This window comes from Thermoascus crustaceus, assembly GCF_041956765.1.
Source record: "Thermoascus crustaceus strain CBS 181.67 unplaced genomic scaffold VTN00scaffold_1, whole genome shotgun sequence".
NCBI lineage: Eukaryota > Fungi > Ascomycota > Eurotiomycetes > Eurotiales > Thermoascaceae > Thermoascus > Thermoascus crustaceus.
Window position 1 is genome coordinate 6046238 of NW_027192527.1, and position 24329 is coordinate 6070566.

The following is a 24329-nucleotide window of genomic DNA, read 5'->3' on the forward strand; positions in this document are numbered from 1 at the left end:
TCGTCTGAAACAATAACTTCCTAGGTTGATCCCGCTGGGGCCACTCGATAAGCACAGTGCTAAGCTACCTCCGAGGGCTATCGATATTATACATACAGTATGTACATACACCTTTATGATTTAAGAATTTACATTCCTGTCGTCTTGCACAATCTGCAAGAGTACTATCTCTACCCATGCTGATAGATTGTCGACTATCTAAACTCTTCTTCGGCGGGATACAGTTAGTAAGCAAGAAGGATTGATGCTACTGACCCATGTATCTATACTTAGATATTGACAGTTGAACGGTAAGGCAGTTGTTCTAATATGTATTGTTATTCACACAGAAAAACAGACTGATTGCCACTCTTACTGCACATGGCGGTGCTGCGGTGATAGCATTCGAAGGATCACATTGTTAAATGAGAAAAGTTAATACTATAACTATGGTTTTCGCTTAATGATGCCTGTTTGAATCCATGTTGCTCTTTGAATTTATTGTTTTTAGTCGTTCATAATTTCAAAAACATCACCATTAGCATCATAACAGCCGCCGAATTTTCGGCCAGCTTTCCTCCTTACTCTCCGTTCCTCCACCCGGAGGACAAACAGTTCATACGCCCCCACAACTTTCACCAGGAATAGTACGAAACAGACATCAAAGAAATTGAGGAAGGATGCCACAATCATTTCCTTCCCTCGACCATGATGATATGGTATCCGAATCCGGTTTTGACCTCTGCGTATTTCGGGTTTGCGGTCGTGCTGGGCTCGAGTTCGTACGCGACTTTTTCGAAGGCAGCGTCGAGACTACCGCGGACTTTCCAGCCGAGGGAGCCGCCTGTTTGATTGATGGTATGGATGTTAGCAGATGGATTTGGAGCTAGACAGTATTCAAAAAGGATCACTGGCGGACTCCGGTGTGGGGGACACGACGAATAAAAAAGATGGAGAGAGGGAACAACCCATGTCCAAGGAAAGCTCTCACAATAGTAGATTGAAGAGATGGGAAACAGTACTAACCTTGCCGTGCTTTGTCCTCGGAGTACTCCCGCGCGACGTCGTCGAACTTTGCGCCGTTCCGCAGCTTCTCGAGAGCTTCTTCCTTTTTGGAATGCTTTTCACACTTTTTTTAATGTTGGCTCTGTCAGCATTTGATATCCCGGCTCCCTTTGAAGGGGATGAATGAAGACATGATTGAAGTCATATTTCAATCTCAAAGAGAGATAAGAGAGAAAGATGGATGCCTGAATGAGGTATATATGTAGAAGGGTGCAAGGTATTAAAAAAATTAGAGGGCCAGCAAGACGGCCGTAAGTACTGTATATCAAAGCTGTCTTTCCGAACAAATGAACCAAGGCCAGAAATTCACGTAGGAACACGGATATGAAGGAAAGGACATCATATTATCAACTGGTATATTTTGGGTGCAAATAGAAAATTCGAAACAGGATACATGATCAGAAATGCAAAGGGGTATCCATACAAGAATGTGTCGAACGTTGATAGAGTTCGCGGGTTTCAAACCCTTTCCACCCTTTCCCTTGTCTCCAGCATCAGCGCCCTCCTTTCCCTTTCCCTTTCCGCCTTTGGGTGCCATATCGGGCTGAGTTGGATTGGATGTAGATTGGTGGGATGAGGGGGAAAGAATGAATGATAGTAAGATTTAAGTTGGTATTGCCAAGGGGGGAAATCCCGAGAAAGAGCTTGCAAATCTCTCCCTTGCAAACGAGCAACGAAGACTGGTTACCGGTAAAAGCGCCCCAGCTGGAGGGTGATCAGTGAATGGTTGGATACCTGCAGGTCCAGAGTATTTCTCTGGTGGAAGCAAGCGGACCTGAGCTCAATCTGGTGGGATGAGATGAAGCTTCTTTGGGAAATGTGGGACCGCAGCGGAGCGGGGGGGGGGGTGGGCTTGGGCCCTTCACCCGGAGATTGGAACGTGATGACATTGGCCCTGACCATTACTAGTAAGAGGTCTTAAGATCTGCGACGCTTCGCTATTATTATTCATCCTCGTCATTAATTTACAGCACCCCCTAATACATTCGTTCTTAGTACTTTTTACAGGCATATCTTATTTACGCATCCTTTGTCTTATCAGCAAACAGAACTTCATTTCTCCCGTTCTTTTATCTTCTAAAGGAATACATCTGACCGCGCTCAGGCCGCATAAAAGGGAGAGAAAAAAGACGCATTCACTGCAGTAGTGGCGATATTTGCCACAACTGAAGCTCTCTATACCCATATACACCGTTCTTTTATTCCTTGTCCCCGTGTAACTGCATATACCTTTTAAACTCGGCAAGCAAAAACGGCTGCAGTGACGAGAATATAAGAAGCAAGAGAAGGAAGGGGGGAAAGGAAGCTCAATCGGTCGCCAAAAGTCGAAGGGCGTGTGGGATTTCCGATGACTCTTGAAGCTGCGCGGATCAAGTCGCTGCCTGACGACGCATATTATATCCCTAATTTTGTCACCGAGGATGAGGAGGAGAGGTTGCTTCAGAAGGTAGGTCGTATTTTTTCTGTCATTCTCTTTTATACGTTTTATTTGTACATGGTTTTTGGAAAGATGAGTGTATCAAATATAAGTTGTCCTTTTTTTCATCTCTGGTGCCTGCCCTTGCCGTCCATTCCGATACACCCCCTCGACCTAACATTCAACTCGCTATGCCATCTCCCGTGTTGGAAAAAAGCCATTAGTTTCTGCAAGAATTCTATGAATGGGCAAAAGTGATGCAAATCCCCAAGAGACCGCTGCCCCCCCCCTTCTCTCCCCCTTTCTTTCCTTTTCCCTATATGTACAATACGAACCTCTCCCTGATACCACCCACATATATATACAAGAGAACACATTCCTCACACAAAACCCAAAATGAATGGACAAAAAACAGATAAACAACGTCCCCCTCCCACGCTGGACCCAACTCTCGCACCGCCGCCTGCAAAGCTGGCCCTCCGCACTCACCAAGTCCACCAACACGCTGCTGGCCTCCCCGCTCCCATCCTGGCTCTCCACCCCCATCGTCACCCCGCGCTTCGATTCGCTGGGCATCTTCGCGGACGCGCCTCACGGCGCGCCCAACCATGTCCTGGTCAACGAGTACCGGCCCGGTCAGGGGATCATGCCGCACGAGGATGGGGCCGCGTACCATCCGCTCGTAGCGACGGTGAGTCTGGGGGCGCCGATCGTGCTGGATCTTTACAAGAAGCAGGATCGGCAGGGTGAGGTGAAGGAGGAACAGCAAAAGCAACAGGAAACGACGGGGATGATGATGACGACGACGACGGCGAAAAATAGGACGGAACCACAGTTCCGGATCCTGCAGGAGCCACGGAGTCTACTGATCACGATGAAGAAGATGTACACGGATTACTTGCATGGGATTGCGGAGACGGAGAGGGATGAAGGGTTGAGCGCGAACACCATCTGTAATTGGGATCTACTGGGCGAGAAGGAACAATATGAGTGTGGTTGGTATGAGAGGGAGACGAGGATCAGTCTGACCTATAGGGATGTGCTCAAGGTAGCGAAGCTGGGGAATAGCGTCAAATTCCTGACTGGACGATGATAGGAAATTCTCTCTTTTGCTCAACAAGACCACAGCGGGTTAGAATCTTGCCATTCGGGTTCACTACGAGCGTGCGGCCGCTGAAGTTGGAGCAGCACAGGTTTTTTTGAAAGCTGTAGGGAAGATCTAATGAGAAGATATTGGGATATTCACGGGGGAGAAGAGATGGATCATCACATACACTCTCACCAGGGGACCATAGTTCTCGGGACATGTCTACCAGGTACTGTACTAATCTAATATACCCAGGGTATCATCTTCCATCTGTCACGCACGCTTGCCTCGCCGAATTTCTGAATGTACCACTGCTCGGTGCTTCCCGCGGTGATCCCTAGATTCATCACGACAAAAAGCAAGCAAGACAAGAGGGTTTTGTTGACAATTTCACCCTGTGGAGCTGCCAACAAGGCGAGGGAAAGGTATATCACGCACTCCGCCGCATAGTGCGGGCATACGACACGGCTAAAGAGTGGATGAGACGGAAGAGTATACTTCTTCAGCGAGGCGAGGTGGTGATGGCAGTCGTGCTGGAACCCTGATGCTAGTAAAAACAGGGGTACACAAAGCAACGTCCGTGGAGAAGGCACCCTTGTGATCCTGACATCATCGAGGGTAAGATCTTTCGAGAGAAGGGTTCCTGGAGACAGCAATCAGCTGTATCCCACACACGGGAGAGGGATTTTCAGCTCCGCACCTGTTCCTTCGATCCAGATCGCCATGTTCGTCACTACGTAGAAGCCAATCCCCAGCAGCCAGTGGACGAACCACATCCTGGACGAAGAGGGCTTAGAGAGTGCAACACACTCGTACAGCCGCCTGGAACCCTGAATCGTCATCAAAACCCAGCACCAAATTATCTGGTTGAGCGACATGGAATTCTGCAGATGTTCGTCGCTGACTCGGGCAGCGACCGCCCAGAACGCGGGGCCACGCAACGGGAGCTGCGTGGCCCAGAATGCGGACGACAGGACGGAGGCAATGTAGAAATGGGTGAAAAAGCCATGGGGAACGGTCCACGATGCCAAAGAGTCGAGAAGTCTCGACACGCCCGAAGAAGCTGGAGCTCCGCTCGAGGGCTCTTTCGAACCGGCTGCTTTGGTCGCACGAGCGCCGTAGTTGACGAACCGGGAGCGAAACGAAGGAATCGCGCTGACGGACAGCGTCTATTTCTTCACGTCTCAGCCGATGACTCGATCGAAAATGCCGGCTCGTGGGAACGAGAATGAGAAGATCCTACCGTGCATGTCGCCAGGATGAAGAATGTGCGGACTGCGTCGACGGTATCCATCTCTGTGGCAGAAAGCGCCTTATACTCCGCCATTGTGGTCAATTACCATCTGTCAGGAAGGAGATACTCTGTGCATGAGTGCTATCTTCTTGATAGCGATATTTATTCACAGTGCCGCCGTGATGGAAGACGGCTGACCGGGGCAGGCTGCCAGGGAGGTAGCGCAGAGAGAAGCTGTGTTTCGGGGGTGGAGGCGTGGCCACGGGCGGTCAAGAGCGTGGCAGTCCACCACTAGAACATACGAACGACATCGGGGAAGAACAGACGGGAAACCATGAGACTTCTTCCTGGCTGCTAGTATCGACAGAAGGTGTTATTATTATGATATAGAGCAGAGCCAGCGTGATAAGGCCCGATGAGATCTCGAAATCGACGAGCACAGACGAGCCGGGACGGCAGCGAGCGGCGATAAGCAGGGGCGGCGACGCGGCGCGAGTGGCTGGCCGGCCGCGGCGATCCCTGCGGCTGGCGGAGGGTCAGGCAGCAGCAGCGGGTGGCAGCCAGTCAGGAGAGTCAGGACGCTCTCACGCAACCGGCGAGGGCTCGGGCGACAGCCGGGCACGGGGTCAGCTTCAGCCGTCGGGTGGAGCTGGCAGAGACGGTCTGCGTCTTGCCCCCTAGGAAAAACTGGAAAGGCCAGCAAGCAGCCTCCGCCCGGCAGAACCCGGCGGCCACTGAGTGCCTGCGCCAGCGTTAGTGATACCGTGATCCGGCCGTGGCCTTGGCCCTTCTCCATCCGCCTGCTCTCGCCTGGAGATCTTGCGACCGTTCAACTTCCTCCCCTCGACTTCGTCCTCTCCCTCGTTTCTCCCTCTTCCCCGACACGTCACGACACCACCATCCGTGATCCAGCTCGCTTCTGGGCTGGTACTCTGCATACCCTGTCTCACTCACTTGTGTCTGTAGGACTCGGATCGTCGCCGTGGTCGAGCTCGCTCCGTCCTCGCACAGTGCTGGTCTGTCTCGTGTCCCGAGCACACTCTCCGCCACGGCCCCCCAAAATGACGAGCAGAAATTCAGGACACCCAGTACTACCGCTATGAGTGATGCTGAGGCGGTTCCACCTTTGCCAGCTGCCCCGGGTGCCGGAGTCACCGCTCGTTCTGTAGAGGAGGCCCAGCGGAAGCCTTCTGTTCCGCAGTTATCCAGGACGAGTCCGCCACCCCTGCCACGGCCAGAGGAGGTTGCGTCCAAGAATGTTGAGGCCACCGGCGGTGATGTCGGGCCGCCGAGCCCTAAGGCAGACTCAGAGGCGGAGACGATCATCCAATCTGGCCGCGAGTCTCTCTCACCTGAGAAGAAGAGGAAGCCCATAAAACATGAACGGAAACGAAGTGACGAAGGAAATGACCATGTTGATGCCATGGAGGTCGATGCGTCTGCCAATGATGCGATGAACCGGAAGAGAAAGAGGATGGAAAACGATCCTCGCGACGAGGATGAACAGAACTATCGTCCGTCGAGCCCGCGATTGAGGGTCGCCTCTGTGCCACCGTCGGTTATGAAGACGGAGAAAAAAGAAGAGTCGCAGGTCCCGTCGAAGAGACGGGACTCTTTGCACTCACGACTGGCTGTGCCGAAGAATGACAGAGACCACAATACACAGAAACGCAGCTCCAGCGAAGGTGTAGCAGAGCGTGAAGGCGAGTCGGGTAGTCGTCCGCAACACTTGGAGTCCGCCCGTGACAGAGAACGAAAGGAGATAAACAATGCCTCCTCGACCCGTCGTACCTCGGATGATCGATCCATATCACCTACACGCCGTTCACACAAGAGAGTCGTTTCTGGGCCTCAGCTTGGTAGTGGAGACCCCTTGAAGAAGAAGAGGGCTCCACCACCCCTCATTACGGGCCGGCAAAGGCACAGTTCCGAAGACCGGCAATCAGTATCGTCTTCCGCCAGTGGGTCACCTTTACCGACAGCTCAAATTCGGAAGCTTGCGTCTTCTGAAGGTGCTGCTACTTCTCCTGCTAAACAAATGCCGCCCAAGAAGCAACGTGACCAGAATGGCCGTACGCGTCTTGCAAGAGCCTGTGCTGCCCAGGAAGTGGAGGCTGCAAAGGCTAGACATGCGGAGCGTCCCGAGGATCTGAACGTTGCCGACAATGCAGGGAATACACCACTTCAGATCGCAGCTCTGGAAGGCTGTGCACCTATCGTGAAATTCCTACTCGACGCTGGTTGCGAGGTCGACACTAAGAACATTGATAAGGACACACCGCTTATTGATGCTGTCGAGAATGGACATCTGGAGGTGGTGAAGCTCTTACTCGAGGCGGGAGCGAACCCTCGGGTCGTCAACGCAGAGGGCGATGAGCCTTACGAACTCGTTCCATCGGACTCGGAAGATTACGAGGAAATCCGGCGTGTTCTCGCTGAAGCTAAAGCAAATCCGCATCCCAGACGGCGCCCTACTACCACCGATGACGATAGTGGGAATGGCAACAAGGATTCATCTTCCAGAGGAGCTTCCGCAGCTAGCCCCCGCGAATCCCCACCTGTGAATGGACCTCGAAGCCCTCCCCCAGTCGGTATGAGCAAAAGGAGGACCGTTAGGAGCGAAGCCACGAGGAACGACCTGCTGTGGACAAGAGCAACACCCGAAAACTTGAGAGAGTTTGCTGCTAAAGGCGATGTCCAAGGGGTTGCGAACATCCTCAATGTTGGGCAGAAAGCCGATGCTGAGTCGCTCATAGCCGCAGCTAAGGGGGGTCATGATGAAGTTATGCAGTTTCTCCTTGGCATTGGGTATGCAGACCCTGACCCAGAACCTGTACAATCAGGGGCTCTGAGGCCGGGCTACAACACACCCATGCTGGCGGCAATTGGTCGAGGGAACCTTGCAGTTATTCGGCTCTTGTTAGCCCAACCTGGCTTCAATCCGACTCGTCGACTTTATCGTGATCGTACCTACTTCGAGTTGTCCAGAGAGCGTCAGGGAGAAAACTGGGAGGAGGAGTATGACATATTGAAAGAAGCATATGATAACTACATCCAAGCGCGCAAAATGCGCAAGCCAGACACCAAATCGCCTCGACGGTCCCGTGACAAGGATAAAGAGAATAAACGACCAGGACAGCGGGAATCCTCTTCTCCTGTTGCTACGCACAGGAAAAGCGTGCGAAGCCCGACCTCGAATCGCCATCAAGAACCGTCAGCGAAGGATATCAAAGAGAAGAAGCGCGACACTGTGGCATACCAAAGGGAGAAACCAAGCCATATCAGCTCTCGCATGAAGATCTCGAACCGGGACAGTAACCATAGCGAGAATTCGGTCGCTGTTTCTGACGCTGATTCTACCCGTTTGGAACCTCCGAAGTCCAAAGCATCCATTTCTGGGAGAAGCCACAGTGATTCGGTTCCCAACTTTCATGGCGAGGAAGTTACCAAGCGTAGGCGTTTAATTGCAGGACGACCACCGCAAGATCGCGATAAAAGGAGACCTAGCCTGTTGTCGTCGGATTCACTGTCAGGCCGTGAGGAGGCTTCAAAGTCACGTGTCGATCGCTCCTCCGATGTCGTAACTGCTAAGAACGGCAGTCCGTCTCTGAAGCGTTCTCGCAGCAGCGTCTCACCGGAAAGGTCACGTTCCCGGGGTCCAGAGAACGGGTATGACTCTCATGAAATGCAGAAAAAGAAACGGCGAGTTCACCCCGAAGATGGCACACAAAAAGTGAATGGGACAGTCAAAAAGAGCCAGGATTCTTCTATGGAGCAACACAAGTCTCATTCTCGCCAAAGGGACAACAACGTTCCGGATTCGGGGCGTGATAAGTCCGAAAAATCCGAGGCTTCCTTGGAGAAGGATTCCGCTGGCGGTTCGAAATCACAGGACAGCTCTTCTTCCGTCAAACAAGAGCATAAGAAGAACGAATTCCAAGAGTTGAATGATATCCCGATGGAGGTTGACAGTCGTGCTGAAGCTGAAGCCGAGACAAAGAAGGCAGAAGCGGAGGCAGAGTCTCGAAGACGGAAAGAAGAAGCGAAAAAGGCTGAGGAGGAGCGCATTGCAGAAGAGAAGCGGATTGCTGCTGAAGCAGAACGCGCTCGCATAGCCAAGGAGGAAGAGGAGGCCAAGGAAGCAGCGGAGAGAGCCGCTCGTCAGGCTCGCGAAAAGGCCGAAGAGGAAGATCGCAGACGCAAAGAGGCAGAGCAAAGACGGATCAAGCAAGCCGAGGATGAGCGCCAGAAACGACTCGAGCAAGAACGGCTTCGCCAGGCGAAGCTACGAAAGGAACAAGAAGAGCAAGAACAACGACGCAGAGATGCTCTACCTAATAGACTTCGTGTTGCGGCAAACCTTGTTGGTTCGAACGACCCGAGAGCAAAGAGCCATGCGTGGTTGAAGAAGTTCATGCCTGTGGTTACCGCCATGACGAAACAGATTGACCCCTCTTGCGATCCCGATGTGGCAGAAGAGAGATGGGTGCCAAACTTCTTGGTCGCTCCGCTCTTGGCTACTAACGATCTGCAGCTCTCTCAATGTATGTACTTTTTCTCCTTTCTGTATTGTGTGGTTGATGGCTAACTCTGTCCCAGATACCAGTTGGGAGAAGCGGAATGCGACACCGACTCAGCGGGTCAACCTGTGGCGTGTGACACGCCGGATACTTGTCCAGGCAGATGATTCGGACTTCCTCAACTCATCGTTCGCGCAGGTTATGCAGAAGGATTGCGAAACGCGGCCGAAGTACTTCGATATGGAACATGTGTTCTGGGTCAGGGTAAGTTGCATAAATACCCCTCATCTCTGCCAAGGTTGCACTAACATCTGTCGCCAGCTCTCCGACTTCATGGACCTCGTCCCTCATATCCCTCACCTCCATGGACTTGACATCCAGCTCCTGAAGATGCATATCGACAGCGAGCCTTCCGCGGATACTCCCATCTCCGAGCTGCAGCAAGCCAACGGACATACGTTGGGCCCTCCGCATGCCGAGAACAGTAATGATCCTCCTCCTCTTACTAATGGCTTAACAAATGGTTACAGCCATTCGCGACCCGGTACATACGCCTAATTTTCTGATCCTCCTTCGAAAACCATCGTTCACATTTAGGGCGGTTCAGCCACGGCTATGTGATGTATGGGCGGATTATTTTCCTTGATTGTACCATTATGATACCTCTTTTTGTTCGGTCATGTTTTAGCCCTGTAGCGGTTGTGCTGAAAGGACATGGCGATTCAATGGGTCTCTGAATATTGCACATCAGATACACCTTCACGTTCCTTTTGTATTTCCGTAATAAGTAGGTAGCCGCTTCCACGCTTCCGGAAGCAATACATAAATTCGAAACAGTATATTATTATTTTTTGTTGTTACTATCATCATCGATATCGTTATTCCTGAGCTCCAGGGCGCAATATGCGAGTAGCTTCTTTTAAGGCTTGGCAGGGGAATCCCAGTGTTTGATTACGTAATAAGGCGTAGGGCACACAGCGCTTAGCCGAGCATGAAATTTATCGAAAACGACGGTCAAGCATTGCACCACCAACCTTCAAGACCACCAACTTCCTGTCGCATTACCGATTATCCACTCTTTGAGGATAATCCGACATTTTACAAGAGAGACCAAAGCTACTCATTAACAGAAGGTAGCGAATCAAAATGGTACGGTACCAACTCTTCCTTTTAAAAGTTCATTCCGCATGCGCGTACATGCCGCACAAGTCCCGCAAAGAATGAATGGTCTTTGGAGATTTTAAAAGATTCAATTGCGCTTCTATTTACCGAATCCTTGAGACTACTCCCCATATAAAAAAAAGAAAGAGGAGGGAAAAAGACAATTCAAATACATGATTACCTTGAAAAAGAAAAAAAGACAAAAGAGGGCTAACATGATCCTTTCCTGAACCAACAGTCGGACGGAGAAGAGACCACCTCCAACCCCCCTGTCGCCGCCGATGAGGTCGAAGTCTCCGCGGACGCCGGCGCGGGCGGCCAGATGTCGGTCCTGGATGCGCTCAAGGGCGTGCTCAAGATCGCTCTGATCCACGACGGTCTGGCGCGCGGTCTCCGCGAGGCCTCCAAGGCCCTCGACCGTCGCCAGGCGCACATGTGCGTGCTCAACGAGGGCTGCGAGGAGGAGGCTTACAAGAAGCTCGTCATCGCCCTGTGCTCCGAGCACAAGATCCCTCTGATCAAGGTCCCCGACGGCAAGATGCTCGGCGAGTGGGTTGGTCTTTGTATGTTTCCCGTTCCTTATTCCCTTTTTTCCCTTTTTCCCTCGTGGACCCCCCTCTACATGGTCCGTCCCGACATGGTGTGAAGGACTAGGTTTACTGATTATGAACTACAGGCCAGCTCGACCGTGAGGGCAACGCCCGCAAGGTTGTCAACTGCTCTTGCGTTGTCGTCCGCGACTGGGGTGAGGAATCCCAGGAGCGCTCCATCCTCCTTAACTACTTCCAGACCGAGCAGTAGATGCCTCTCACTCTCCCCTCGCCTCAGCTTCCCCCTCCACTTGTCGTCTATCGGTCGATGCGATGGGAAATATGACGTGATGTGATGAGGAAATGAAAAACATCTACAACCCTGTTTCGTCTCATTTTTTATGTGGTTTATAGATTCATGTCGGTGAGCGGGGTCACTTGAAGAAGTTCGGGCAAGGTCGGTTGGAATGGTGATGGATTGGTCATCCTTGATGGATGAATCTTGGTCTTTCTTTCTGTCCTACTCTATACCGCCCGTGGCTCGTGTTTCCCGCATCATCGTCTGGCCTGGAGACCCATGAGTAACGAGAATAGGGAGGTCAATGAAATATAAAAAAAGATTTATGACATCAACTCTATTTCATTCTACAGGCCCATGCCACAATAGCCAAGTTCTCTGTAAAAGGATTGTGGAAGAAGATATCTATCAGTACCGAGACAATCTTCAGCGCTTGTTGCTGCCTGTCTTCTATCTACAGTGAGTTAGCTAGCTTGACGCGGTGACGACCAATCCCGCACGCAAAACGCCAAAATATGAGACCTGTAGGAGAGAAAAATGGGGTGGCAAATTTGTAAAGGAGACATGGTTATAATGAGATAGGAGAGGATGACGGATGATCAAGACGCTCTGTGGTCTGTGATGCAGTAGCAAAACACCGATTAATGCTAGTGGTTATTCCAGATTGGAACCCCAAAATAACGCTTTGACTGAACCATTGGATTGACGCCGGGGAACCCCAAATGAAATCACACCATGATAGACATGTGACTGACAAAAATCGAGCCAAAAAGATCGCACTGTTGTGCGCGTTGTTCCCCCTTGGACTTGCGTCCTCAACATCTTGCTTTAGACCAGCTTTGGAGAGCTTTGACAAAAACAAGAGCATAAGCGTAAGGTTAATTCGGAAATCGAAAACCGACGGGCGTTGTTTCCGTTTCCGATTTGTAAACTATTCAAGGCTTTGGTAGCCGTCATCGGAAGCCATAGGCTGGGAAGACCATCTTTTCCATTTCTGGTTTTAGTCTCAGTTGCTGATACGGTGAACTACCCGGATCGTAGTACAGGCCCTCAATGTGCCCATTATCTCGACGAAGGGAGATGTAGTAGAACCCAGAGATTGTGAGTCCCTGTCGGGAATCAGTTGGGGTGATGAAGCAGCGTTCTGTCCCTGTCAGAAAGGATTCACGAAGTCCATTGGTGGAAACTGAACAACAAACCTTTCCATCGCATCAAGATCCAACCCCTGGTTAGCTCCTCTGTAAGCCACTTCTTGCTAACTAGACTCTTGATCATCTCATCGTCCGTTAGGTTCTTGAATGGCTGCAACTCCCGCCAGTATGTGCTATCGATCTCAGCATCTGCTTTAAAACTCTTTGTTTCCAGCGTATGCGTGTTGAAATCAATTATTTCGCCCTCAAGGAAAGTAACTATATGCGCGTCCTGCGTTTGTGATGTCTTATCAGGGATGTTGTAAGCTTCCATTGTTCCAGATAAGGTCATAGTGCTGTAATCGACGCTGTGAATCGTGACTTTAACGGGCCAATGTTCATCCTTGCTATTGCTGCTGAGGTTGTACAGATTATTTGCCCAGTACCGGCGGCCACTGCTTGTATACACACTGATGCGGTTGGTGTCACTGCCGTTCACAATAACCGGGTCGTGTGATTGGTGTGGACTCGGCATACGATGGGCGAGCATCTGCGAACTGCCGCTATTTGCAGCGCGTTGGGACCCGGTGAACACCATACCAGGTTGGAGCCAAGAACACTCCGCCGGAGGAGCTATTGATGCAGTGTCAAGAATAAAATCATCCTCATTGTTGGTGAAGTAATCAAACTGGATAAATCCACTTTCTGCAGCGGACGAGAGACTCTCTTCGTGGGAATTCGAAAACCGCACGCGCTCCAGGTACTTGATAGTCTCCTGTATGCGGGTGTTGGGCGGGTTGTCCGCATACAGATGTCGATGCGCATTGATTCGTGCCCGGATATCAGCGTGGGTAAGGTTCCTGTAGGATTCAGCGCGGGTGCTCGGGATGAATCGGTACGCTCTCGATGTAGATGAGGCCGTCGCCCTGTCTCTATCATCCGAGTCTTGGCCACTTCGCTCGCGGTCCAGGATATAGTTTTGGAGTGTTCGAGAGCGGGAGAACCTCGACTGACGCCTCACGGATTGTAACAACGCTTCAGTAGAGATCGAAGACTCCCCGTATCGATAACCACCCCCTTCCAGCGGCTCCCCAGCAAATGTGGGAGGGATCCTACCAAGTGCCTCGCGCCTCTGATTGCGCAGAGTGATTCCAGTTCGACCAGATTCACGCTCTGAACCCCTTCCAAACCACACGCCACTGCTGTCCTGCGAAGACTCGTATCGTCTATCATCCTCGTCGTCCTCCGACCCAGGAGCCCAACCGTACAATGAGCGCACGTTCGATGTACGACCCTCATAGTTCGGTACCTGGTTCGATTCCTCTCGCTGTCGCCGGACAATAGGGATCCGGCGGTTGATTTCGACCGTCATCCGCAGATTCCTCGGGTCATCCAACTCCATCTGGTCCTGTTCGTCTTCAACTGAAAAGGCTAAAGTCTGGTACCGCCTGCGACGCTGTCGACTGACAGAAGAATCGGGCGACGAGCGCAGACGGGTTCGCAGAAAGCTCACGTTCTCGTCGTTGGCGTCGTCGGCTTCCGAATGCCCGACGAGGGTGGCCGCGTAGTTGGGGACGGGACTCGATATACCCTCTAGCTGCTGTAGATACGGACTGGCGCCTGATGGGGAGAGAGCGGGGGTTTCCTGCTGAGGAAGTGACTGTCAGATAGAGGTTGAGCGGACATGGCGGACGAGGTTTCCAGGATGCGGATTCCCGTCGCGACCTTGAGAGCAGCACAGCGGCAAGCACAGGGCAAGGGGCTTTTTCAAAGGAAAGAACGCCATACTGAAGGAGAGTTTGCGGGGGGCATGTTGGCGGCCTATCTATATGATGGTTCCATCTGCCAATGCAGATACCGGGAGGATCGACGGGCGCAGACCCGGGGGGATGGGGAGAGTATGACACTGCACCGCACCTTTGGTTCCAGGAGATATCTGTCGGGTTTCGCACAAGGGCTGGCAGGTGGAGAGCAGCACCGTGATGCGGTTGGCGATAGGCAGATGCTGCAGAACGCGTTTGGTGGCGATGAGCGTGAACTGAGATGGCGAGTCGACGTTACTGATGCCGGAGGACGAGGGCGGGCGCCGGCAATCAGTGGGGGAGACTCCGAGAGGACTTCCCCCCGAGCCAGCGTCGGTTGTCTCGCACCAGCTTCACGGTTTCATCTCCGGCTATCGCAGGTTCTCCCTAGGCTTCTCACTGTCTGTCAATTTACCATATCGGTTCTATCTTCCTCGCAGTTCCTGCAGGGTGGCGTTCTGGGATCTGGGGCCCCGCGCTCCACCGATTGCTTTCTCTGAAGACATAAGCTTGTACTGATCGTTCTGTTTAGTTCATGCAAGAGCACCACCCGTGAGGTCCACACAATCCATGTTAAGATACGCTAATAATGCCTTTCCACTGATTCATAGAGCTTATCCCGTGTCGCGTGGTTCCGCTGCGTTACCATTTGGCGGGCCTCCGCTACATCAGGTTCTTTTGAGACTTACCGGAGTAACTCCGATTTTGGCCGGATAAATATCCCGTGTCGTGTACACACTTCCTCGCTCCCTGGAAGTTCTATCTGACCATTCATGCCACATCATCTTCCTTTTGATCAGCTTGTCTCCTGCGCAGCCACCGTGGTCCTGTGCTACACCTTGACTTTCCCCGCTTTCGTATTCTTTTCTAATCAAGATGGCTAAAATCAAGCTCATTGAGTACTTCCGAGTCTTACCCCGTTGGCTATTTGTTAAAGTAACCGATGAAGAGGGGCAATATGGCTGGGGCGAGAGTACTTTAGAGGGGCATTCTGAGGCTGTTGAGGGCACCCTCCAAGCCCTGAGCAAGAGATTTCAGGGATACGAAGCTGAGTATGATAATTTCTTATTCCCGCAGCAAGAGAGGCACGGAAATAGCAGGAGCAGGCAAGTATTAACTTTACCTCAGTGACATTGAGCATATCTGGCAGACAGCCTGGCGTCTTGGTTTCTATCGTGGTGGTCCTGTCTTCATGTCTGCAATCTCTGGTATCGACATTGCCCTCTGGGATCTGAAGGGGCGGCACCTGGGCGTGCCCATTTATCAATTGCTCGGAGGCAAGGTTCGTGACAAGGTCTCCGTATATGGCTGGATCGGGGGAGACCGCCCTTCGGACGTGGAGGCAGCCGGCAAAGCCAGACTTGCACAGGGCTTCAAGGCCGTTAAAATGAACGCGACAGGAGATATTAATTGGCTAGACTCTCCGGCTATCCTAGAATCCAGTGTTCAGCGTTTCAAAGCCGTCAAGTCGATTGGCCTCGATGCAGCGTTGGATTTCCACGGCCGGCTTCACAAGCCCATGGCCAAGCAGCTTGCAAAGGCCCTGGAAGCCCACCACCCGCTGTTCATCGAAGAACCTCTCCTCTCTGAGCATGCAGAGGGCATCAAACACCTCTCAGGGCTTGTAACCTGCCCAATCGCATTGGGCGAGCGTCTCTACAATCGATGGGACGTGAAGCGGTTCCTGGAAGATGGCAGCGTGGACGTTCTGCAACCTGACATCAGCCACTGCGGTGGTATCTCCGAGATCCGCCGTATTTGTTCGATGGCTGAGGCTTATGATGTTGCAATTGCCCCGCACTGTCCGCTCGGTCCCATTGCCCTTGCAGCCTGCATGCAGGTCGATATCTCAACGCCGAACTTCGTCATCCAGGAGATGGGTCTAGGCATTCATTACAACACGGAGGCTGGAGAATACGATATCACGAGCTACATTAAGGATCCAAAGGTCTTCGAGGTTAAGGATGGTTACGTTGACGCGCTGACAGGTCCTGGATTGGGTATCGAAGTCGACGAGGAGGTGGTCCGGCGCGTGTCCAAAAACACGGAGCCGTGGAAACCAAAGGAATTTTATGGGGTGGATGGCTCGATTCGAGAGTGGTAGTCAAGGCTACCTCTAGACTGCAGGACTTGCAGCTTTGGGTCGAAGGCGAGTCTGATCTATGTAGGAGCTTGCTGTGTTAATTCACCTCTAGATATGGTTCTAGGAGTATCGTAGGCCCTGTTGCAGAATGCTAAGGGCAAACTCAAATATGCGGTTTCTCTTAACCTGCAGTCAGTCTAGTCGTGCAGATTGTTCATCCACTTGGGCCGCCCAACCATATCTGGGAAAGATCTAGTCAAGCCCTTATTGTCCGCATCAGATGAATTGTATGTACGCTGCTCACCATCTTTGTAAATACGCGAAAGTAGCATTGATATGCTAGTTTACGGTACGCATATATTTCATGTTGTCAAAACTCTCGTCAAGTCTTGCTGGATGGTAATAAGCTTAAATCGAGAGGATTGATGATTGGACTTCCCCGCTTATCTATATGTAGGTGAAGGATTCTATATCTATAACTACGAGTACCTACCTAACTTAGCTTATCTATACTCTTATGTAGACTAACTTAGTGCTAATCTAATCTGATTGAGGCGCAAATATTTGGCTCTGCAGCGGTTCAATAAGCGAGTATATACTCAACTTCTTCGATTGCCGTCTAGAAATCTATCAGTACACATTCTAAAACGTTAGCTGTCCTGTTTAAATCTATTTCCTATATCCAGATAAACGCAGCAGGACCGAAGCTAGTCTAGAAAGTATGATATGCCATAGCAATATCCAGGCCTGATCACTTCCGCGCCGCATTGCAGTCGTCTGCGCGCTGTATGCAATCAACGATCAAGTCCCAGAATCTCTCCACATCCACACCCCTAGGGATCGCGACTCCGCGTCCGTCGCTGCTAGGCTTGGCGATCGTCCGTCCTAGCTGTCCCGTCAGCGACGCATCTTCGCCGTGCTGACCGTCCGTGATGACGGTGACAGCAAAGCGTTCACCGCCCTTGTCATCGAATGTGAGCACCTTCTCACTGTTAGCTTTTGCGAAGGTAGGGTTCAAGTTTGACAGGATGACAGCGACCGCGAGAGGATCGTGCAGTGGTGGACCGGTGCTCAGACCGAAGACGGTGTCATAAGTCGCTGCGAAGAAGTTAAGGAGAGCGTGCAGGATCCGACGAAGAACTGTGGGTGTTGAAGATAGATCAGTGGTCCCGGTCAAGATGCGGGATTGCACGGTTTGCGAGGCGAGGACTTGGTGTGTCAGGTCGAGGCTAATGAGGGTCGTTTTGGAGGCAAGAATGGGGTTGGAGAATATCGACTGAGAGGCCTCCGGATCACACTGCTCAGGAAAGTCAGAAATACAAGATGCAGCACTAGATAAAGAAGACAGTAATTCAGGCGGCCTTAGGTATCTGTAGGCGCTAGAGAACTGTGGGGTAACGAGGGGGACGCACGTAAACATTAAACTCTGCCCATGGTGTTACGTTTCCTATCCTTGACTCTTCACCCGGAAGTCTACTCATGGGAGCATCTGTGAACCCTCTGCCAATCGCACCACCCATGATGGTGAGACCTTGGACATGTTCCACAACTTCAGGGAAGGTCGAGAAGAGTAGGCCGACATTGGTCAGAGCTCCTGTAGCCACAACCCACGGGGTCCCTTTGGGTTGAGCAAGAAGGGCATCACGCATGGCTAATATCGGGTTCTTATCCGTCACTGGTGGTTGGCTGGCTTTTGGAAGGAGATCGGTGCCATCAAGACCAGAATTCCCTGAAGACCAATTTGACGTTAACATACGGTATGTCTCTGACGCGACGAAATGAGATCTGGGAGCCCACCATGGATATCAGGTGCATGGACGGCGGGCCTGCAGAATGGCTTCCTGGAGCCAGGATAAACTGGAATGTTTGGTCTACCGATAGCCTCCAAGATGCTCCCAGCGTTGGCTGTCGTGTTTTCGAGAGACGCATTTCCGTGAATAGTGCTGATGCCCAGGAGGTTCAGGGATGGGTGATGGGCAGCAAGAAGAATAGCAAAGGCGTCCTAATTTGATTATTTCAAGACGTCAATCTACTTCTCTCCCATGATGCCAAAATATAAGTGCATTGGACTCACATCGTGTCCTGGAGGCTGTCAGTCATACGGGGTACTAGGACTGGATAAGGGGCGGGGTTCACGGACCTGGATCGCAGTCTAGCCATAGCGGAATTGCACCATCTTGCTGAGGCGACGAAGAACCCATTTTCTTTCAAGAAAAGACTCAAGAATAAATATATTCCCTTGTCAAATGCTTGCACACCTCACCTCTGCTTTCTTCGTACAGTACCTGGTAAGTGCGCTGTCAACGTTGTTGGTTTGTTTGGGGATGCGGGCGACCGCCGATAAGCTGCTTATCGATAACGGAGGTGACGCAAGCCCTAAGCCCTAATATACTATTCTGGATCAGCCTCCGCGACGTGGAGCCAATGTCATCCTGGGATAGATCGCCGCCGACCAACGCCTTACCATCATGTTATCCACAGGGATGACGGGCTCCCACTGCCAGACTCGCTCTGTCAGCGGCCTGTCCACATGACGTTGTTAAGTTGGAGACGTTTCTTCCTGGAGACATTGATGATCTCTAAATTCCTCTTTCCTAGTATTATCGTCGCAGTGAGATGAGATGACCAGCAACCCTCCCCGCGGAAGCCTTCACCCGTACCACCCTAAAACATGGCCAGCAGCTCCGACTGCGAAGGCATCGAGCATTTCTACATCGTCACAAACTTCGCAGCTGTCTTCACGGCCGCCGTCTCGACCCCAACCACGGAAGGCTGTCTCCCGTGCTGACCAGGCCGACGCAACAACTGAAAAGGCCATTGTCGCATTGATACGCCGAGTTCTTTGCCCCCAGACAGGCAGCTATGGCACAGGAACTCCACGACCTCTCGAGGAGCTACTGCCGCCTCTCACTAGCTCGAATGAAGTGGACCGCCAGCTCTATGCTATCATCGCGATAATCATCAAGGAGTTTGTTTACGCCTGGTATGCGAAGATCACACCGGATCATGTCTTTGTCGACGAGATTCTCCAGATCGTCGCCCACTGTACCCGGGCGTTGGAAGAGAGGCTGCGACGAATTGATGTTGCGGAATTGGTCTTCGATGAGCTTCCAGGTCTGATTGAAGCTCATATTATTTGTGAGACTTGATCCCTCTCCTTTGCAGCGAGTCGTACAGTACATTAACGGCCTATCCATGTAAATACAGCATATAGAATGGCACAGCAGGAATCCAACCTTGTTATGCCTCGTTCTTCTCCGCGTGTTATCTACCATACCCTGAATCAGCACCCGGGGCTCTCGCCTGTTCCAGACCCTTCTGACGCTCAGACAATCACACAGCAACGCGATAACGAGCTCGTGTATCGACAATTACTAGCGCAAAGTGCATTGGCTGTCCTTCTGCCAACGGAAGACTTGGAGAACATCTGCTTGAGGACATTGGTCGGCGACATTCTGGCTGATCTGATTTTGGGAAACGAGGTCAGCGGCAGAGCGTGCGAGGGATGGTTTGTCTGGGGCACCATCACCAGACTTATCGCTGCGCTGAAGCATCGCGACACGGATGAAAAGAATAGCGAGGAGACAGGGAGCGTTCAGCAGAGCCGACTGGAAAGGTTTGGGTTACTCTCGACAAAAGAGGAGCTAGACTACAACCATTCGTCGAGCAGAGACCAATCGCAAACGTCGATCTGGATATGGACGATCCTACAGGGTGTCTATCTTACATACGTTTCCCTTCGATTCGTGGTTACAGGACTATTCCGCGTAGCATCAACACTCCCGGCGACTCCATCGCGCGCTTTTGCCTCGGCCTCTTCTAACCCAATCAGCCACGCGAATGAAGCGCCCTCGTCGGGAAGCGCAAAACGACCCGTTCTCGACTATAGAGTGTATGGCATGCTGTCGCAACTGGTAAATGTTCCGCGACGGATGCCCTGGCTGGGAGGGACTTTGTCCCTCTTGCAGTACTTAGTTGTGGCGGGCCCAGGCAGGTTGGGTGATACAGGCGGCATTCTTGACAGGTGAGTTCGAAATTTCATATTATTCTTATGGTTTCTTTTCGATTGTTCCTTGCACAAACCATCCGAAAGTGGCTATCCAGTCCCTTTTCCTTGAAGACGACATGTGGTCCGAATTGGAGGAGCGGTGCAGCCGAGTACTCCGTCGTCTATGCCACTGGCATCTTCGACAGGGCATCCGAGGGGTTTTATTGGAGGAACTACAGCAACAGGGTGGAGGACAAGACGAGACGGGGCCTCTCTGCTCGCATACTGCTACGATCACTTGATCTCGTGGTGGCTGCCGACGGACCAATATGCGGCGACACAGCAGCCTCCGCGGCATATCGGGCTCCGTTTATCGTTCATGCTCGTTTTTGTTTTACCATTACGGTCGGTAATCTCGGCCGTACCAGCCGTTACGCAGCATACGGCTGGAATACGACGGCCTTAAGGGACGCCCCTGTCGGGCAGTCTCCTGTCGGTGGTGGGGCGCGTTCCTGCCGGCGTGCACCCTACCCGGCCCTTGTCCTCGTGGTGACCAGAGCGGTACCGTTCCTCCCCACCAGCCACTCCCTGGGCACGTCGCTATTTCGATGCTCTTGGCTCCATATGCTTTCGCCCCTTCGATGCTTCCGTTCTTCCCCCCGAGACTGGCTGCATCAGACGGCTCTATGACCAGTCAAACATGCAAGACTATCGTCCTAACGGGCTTGAACACGGCAAGCTTGGACAGCATTATGCCCTTGGATGATGGCTCTGCCTAGGTCGACGGGCCCCTGGGCCTGCCCTTCCCTCCCGCGCCGCTCATTACCCACTTCCCTCGCCTTGCCCAACTGATCAATTGGACGATCCAAGAGGACATGTGCCATCTTACTACCGAACCCCGCAACATCTGAACTGCCGCCATGTCCGAAAGGGGACGGGGGGAGAGGGGACCATATGGCCCAGATCACGAAAAAGCCAGGCGACGGTCCGCTTGGATGGTCATTGCACGAACCAGTGCGCATGGTTGACCGTGCTCTATCTGGAATGTGCAAGAATTAATAGCGCCATGGCCACTATTATTTTTCCCCCCATCTCTGTCTAGCCAATAAAGGAAATCTTGCAAGAAGATGGAAAATTTCAATTTCGACTGAAGATGGCCCCCATTATCACGGGCCTAGCCATACTACTATCGCAAGCGACGCGCTTCTGACCTCACCTCTCCTTCAGAAAGTGAGGCAGGCACGGATCTGGCATCAAACCGTGGCCTCTCCCGGTCGCAGTCCGACGACCGGGTCCTTTTCAATATCGTCAGGAACTTGTGTGATCTTGTCGACTGAGCTGTCTCCACGCACCGGGGCCATGAACCTTACAACCCTCCTTCCAGTTCGACCATCCAGGCCCGTCTTAAATCCTTCGTTTTTCATTCACCACAGCCTTGCCCCCATGCCAGCGAGCCCTTTACACGGTTCCTGGGATAGTACCATCTAGATACCGCCATTTTTTTTTTACTTAGTTTGCCGCGCCATCCTGGGGCATACCTGCGTTTTTGTGCATGCTAACCCCTGCTGACTGAAAAAAATTTCTTATTTCTTCGAACAGATTTCTCCATGAAACAATCAAGAATTATGTGCTGACCCCCACATTTTTACCGACCCTCCTGGTTGCAATTCGAACTGCATTGTTTCCATCGAACGCGCGCCCAACACCGCTATTAAATGTTAATGCGAACAATCAGGTCCCTCCTCCTTCGGCTCCAGACTCTTCTACGCGTCAAATCCCGACCCCCGGCGGCGCGGCGGAAGGCGGTGCAAGTATCCACTTGGTCAGCAATAGCAGTAATGGCAGCCGTGGCGCGCCATTACTTTCTTCTGCCTCATCAGATTCAGCGTCATCGCCATTCCCCGAGGTGCAACAGCAGCAGAGACCATCGGAGGCCGAGATTGCAGCCATGAAACGCCAATGCGCGGCCAGCATCTTGTCTCTGATCCCACGCCGGGTTGCACTGATGTTCTTTGGCGTGTCCAAAGACGTCATAACCACAGCTTCAGCCGCAAAACGACATGAAGGACAGAAAAAGAAACGTGGCCAAAGCCCAGTAGCCGACAACGAGGGCGGTGGTGGTGATGAGGCTCAGAGCAACCACTCTCGAGGACCGTCACCGTCACCGACACCGTCGACACTGGAGGAAGCTGTGGAGGAGTCACTACTCCTTTCAGCCATAGAGACTGAGATCCTTGATCTGTTCGCGGACGAGTACTGTAACAGACATCTGGTCTACGCGATAATCGAGACCGTGCTTGTTAGGCTTCTCCCAGAGCTGTCGGAGCGCAGCGTAGCAGAGCTGATGGACGATAGAGGTGTGATCCCTCGTCAGAATGAATGAACAGTGTGCTTGCGCGGAACCCTTAGATACCCTGCATTTGTCTCCCGGAAATGAGACCAGAAAGAGTGAACGTATAGATTAGTATTAATTTCGAAGTCGTCTGAACTGTAAATAGTCCTCTTCAAACGTATAAAGCTCTTTTTTTTTCTCTTTCTGAATCCCCAGCACTAGGCTGCATTGAGGCTTGTGCTTTCCAAGCTAAAGAGCCGGCCTCTGCTACCGAAGGTTCTCAGGCTCCTGGAAGGTGGCGATAGATGGAAAGGGGCTCGACGGTCCGCGCGAAAAAAAGGACCCAGATACCACAGTTAGTACAATCTGTTTTATTTCGACCGACAGACATAATAAAATGTTGTATATCGTCGAAGATATGTGGGATAGAGTTTTGTACTTGTCCAGGTTGAGGTCGCTTGCTAAGATTTGAGAAAAAAAATATGGAATTTTTACATAAAAGGATGATGGGAAGAAATATAGGAAAGAAGCTAGATCGGAGTAGAGATAACGAAAGGGGTAGGTAGGGGTATTTTTGGGAATAGTAGAGCGGCTACTGGTATCAACAGTGTAAGTAGGAGATAGGTAGGGAAGTGTGAAGTTGGGGGACGCGAGCTTCTGTGCAAAGAGATAAATAGAGAAAGATAATATATATATAGAGGTGGGAGACCAAAAGAAAAGTAAAAACAAAAGTAGCCAGATAGAAGGTATTGGAAGGGGAGTATGCTTTCCTGTAGCCTTAGCCACGTAATAATTTGCCCAACAGTAACCCAGTCCTGCCCAGGCCGTATGATTCCAACAAAAATGTGCCGTTGACCTTAACCATGCCTTTCCGCGCGAGCGGTTCAAGTTTAGAATTCCGATGATCAGAGACAAAGTGATAGAAAAAGAGAAAGGGACAGGGAAGAAATAGAAGCAGAAAAGGAACAGGGAATTGTGGAGGGTTGACCTAATTTCCGGTTACATTCTGAGGTCATTTGTCCTTCCGCTTCTTCGAAAGTCGTCTGTGCTGCTAAGCAGAGTGACGATCAAGAAGTAAACTCAAACAATAGAGCGTAAAAGCGCGATTGCTGGAAACAATTGTCAAAGAAAGCATGATCGACGAAAGGAAAAACATCAAGACATCCCTGGTAATGCATAATCCAGAGTATATGACAACAGGCTGCATGCAGCAACGCAATCTCCACTAAAGCCGGAATTGAACTGCTATCCATATGGACGAGCGCCCTTTTGAGAGGCGGGACGTAGATATACGCAATCCGCTCCCCGGTAATAATTTGACCGGAGAATTTTGAGCAATGGCGGCCGAAAGCTGAGAATCAATTTGAAAAGGGATGACGGCCAGTGACAGATTGGCGTCGACGACACGCATCATAGAACATCGGAAAGATCGGGACATGCCTCTGAAATGTGGCCAGTAGTATTCGAAAGCCGGTCCTGTCAGATGTAGTCGGTAGTCGGTACATGAGACATGCATGGTGCATCTCTTGCTGCTGCAGCCTTGTTCTTGTTCCACGTAACTGTCTGCCGGTCGGGCCGGCTGGTAGTTCCCCCACATATGCATGATAAAATCAAAATCCAACCTTAAAACTCCAAAATGAGGTCGCCCTCATATGGTTGTATATTCCATCTTTCAAATCCTTTTCTCCAGGCCCTCAAAGCTT

General features: G+C 51.6%; 12 protein-coding genes across 12 annotated transcripts; 6 read left to right on the plus strand and 6 right to left on the minus strand.

Moving 5' to 3' along the window:
- Positions 1 to 668: 668 nt before the first annotated feature.
- On the minus strand, positions 669 to 1582 carry VTN00DRAFT_2192 (uncharacterized protein; the record flags this gene model as incomplete). The annotated part of the gene is made up of 3 exons (XM_069428383.1): positions 669 to 823; positions 1006 to 1099; positions 1469 to 1582. 3 exons carry the CDS (start codon positions 1580 to 1582, stop codon positions 669 to 671), a joined length of 363 nt encoding a protein of 120 aa, XP_069292894.1.
- Positions 1583 to 2392: 810 nt separating this feature from the next.
- Positions 2393 to 3554, plus strand: VTN00DRAFT_2193 (uncharacterized protein; the record flags this gene model as incomplete). Its single annotated transcript, XM_069428384.1, has 2 exons — positions 2393 to 2491; positions 2877 to 3554. 2 exons carry the CDS (start codon positions 2393 to 2395, stop codon positions 3552 to 3554), a joined length of 777 nt encoding a protein of 258 aa, XP_069292895.1.
- A 236-nt stretch (positions 3555 to 3790) lies between these two features.
- On the minus strand, positions 3791 to 4875 carry VTN00DRAFT_2194 (uncharacterized protein; the record flags this gene model as incomplete). Its single annotated transcript, XM_069428385.1, has 3 exons — positions 3791 to 4191; positions 4249 to 4717; positions 4792 to 4875. 3 exons carry the CDS (start codon positions 4873 to 4875, stop codon positions 3791 to 3793), a joined length of 954 nt encoding a protein of 317 aa, XP_069292896.1.
- A 286-nt stretch (positions 4876 to 5161) lies between these two features.
- On the minus strand, positions 5162 to 5578 carry VTN00DRAFT_2195 (uncharacterized protein; the record flags this gene model as incomplete). Its single annotated transcript, XM_069428386.1, has 1 exon — positions 5162 to 5578. The coding sequence occupies one exon, from the start codon at positions 5576 to 5578 to the stop codon at positions 5162 to 5164; it is 417 nt and encodes a 138-aa protein (XP_069292897.1).
- A 303-nt stretch (positions 5579 to 5881) lies between these two features.
- VTN00DRAFT_2196 (uncharacterized protein) lies at positions 5882 to 9860 on the plus strand (the record flags this gene model as incomplete). The annotated part of the gene is made up of 3 exons (XM_069428387.1): positions 5882 to 9326; positions 9382 to 9566; positions 9624 to 9860. The coding sequence occupies 3 exons, from the start codon at positions 5882 to 5884 to the stop codon at positions 9858 to 9860; spliced, it is 3867 nt and encodes a 1288-aa protein (XP_069292898.1).
- Positions 9861 to 10448: 588 nt separating this feature from the next.
- VTN00DRAFT_2197 (40S ribosomal protein eS12) lies at positions 10449 to 11264 on the plus strand (the record flags this gene model as incomplete). The annotated part of the gene is made up of 3 exons (XM_069428388.1): positions 10449 to 10451; positions 10702 to 11026; positions 11140 to 11264. The coding sequence occupies 3 exons, from the start codon at positions 10449 to 10451 to the stop codon at positions 11262 to 11264; spliced, it is 453 nt and encodes a 150-aa protein (XP_069292899.1).
- Positions 11265 to 12244: 980 nt separating this feature from the next.
- On the minus strand, positions 12245 to 14233 carry VTN00DRAFT_2198 (uncharacterized protein; the record flags this gene model as incomplete). Its single annotated transcript, XM_069428389.1, has 3 exons — positions 12245 to 12435; positions 12491 to 14066; positions 14210 to 14233. The coding sequence occupies 3 exons, from the start codon at positions 14231 to 14233 to the stop codon at positions 12245 to 12247; spliced, it is 1791 nt and encodes a 596-aa protein (XP_069292900.1).
- An 866-nt stretch (positions 14234 to 15099) lies between these two features.
- VTN00DRAFT_2199 (uncharacterized protein) lies at positions 15100 to 16327 on the plus strand (the record flags this gene model as incomplete). The annotated part of the gene is made up of 2 exons (XM_069428390.1): positions 15100 to 15275; positions 15352 to 16327. 2 exons carry the CDS (start codon positions 15100 to 15102, stop codon positions 16325 to 16327), a joined length of 1152 nt encoding a protein of 383 aa, XP_069292901.1.
- A 730-nt stretch (positions 16328 to 17057) lies between these two features.
- Positions 17058 to 18507, minus strand: VTN00DRAFT_2200 (uncharacterized protein; the record flags this gene model as incomplete). The annotated part of the gene is made up of 5 exons (XM_069428393.1): positions 17058 to 17603; positions 17719 to 18035; positions 18104 to 18308; positions 18381 to 18388; positions 18447 to 18507. 5 exons carry the CDS (start codon positions 18505 to 18507, stop codon positions 17058 to 17060), a joined length of 1137 nt encoding a protein of 378 aa, XP_069292902.1.
- A 420-nt stretch (positions 18508 to 18927) lies between these two features.
- VTN00DRAFT_2201 (uncharacterized protein) lies at positions 18928 to 19455 on the plus strand (the record flags this gene model as incomplete). The annotated part of the gene is made up of 1 exon (XM_069428394.1): positions 18928 to 19455. The coding sequence occupies one exon, from the start codon at positions 18928 to 18930 to the stop codon at positions 19453 to 19455; it is 528 nt and encodes a 175-aa protein (XP_069292903.1).
- Positions 19456 to 19548: 93 nt separating this feature from the next.
- VTN00DRAFT_2202 (uncharacterized protein) lies at positions 19549 to 22677 on the plus strand (the record flags this gene model as incomplete). The annotated part of the gene is made up of 3 exons (XM_069428395.1): positions 19549 to 20330; positions 20411 to 20860; positions 21894 to 22677. 3 exons carry the CDS (start codon positions 19549 to 19551, stop codon positions 22675 to 22677), a joined length of 2016 nt encoding a protein of 671 aa, XP_069292904.1.
- Positions 22678 to 23404: 727 nt separating this feature from the next.
- On the minus strand, positions 23405 to 24223 carry VTN00DRAFT_2203 (uncharacterized protein; the record flags this gene model as incomplete). Its single annotated transcript, XM_069428396.1, has 2 exons — positions 23405 to 23614; positions 23948 to 24223. The coding sequence occupies 2 exons, from the start codon at positions 24221 to 24223 to the stop codon at positions 23405 to 23407; spliced, it is 486 nt and encodes a 161-aa protein (XP_069292905.1).
- Between the last annotated feature and the right edge of the window lie 106 nt (positions 24224 to 24329).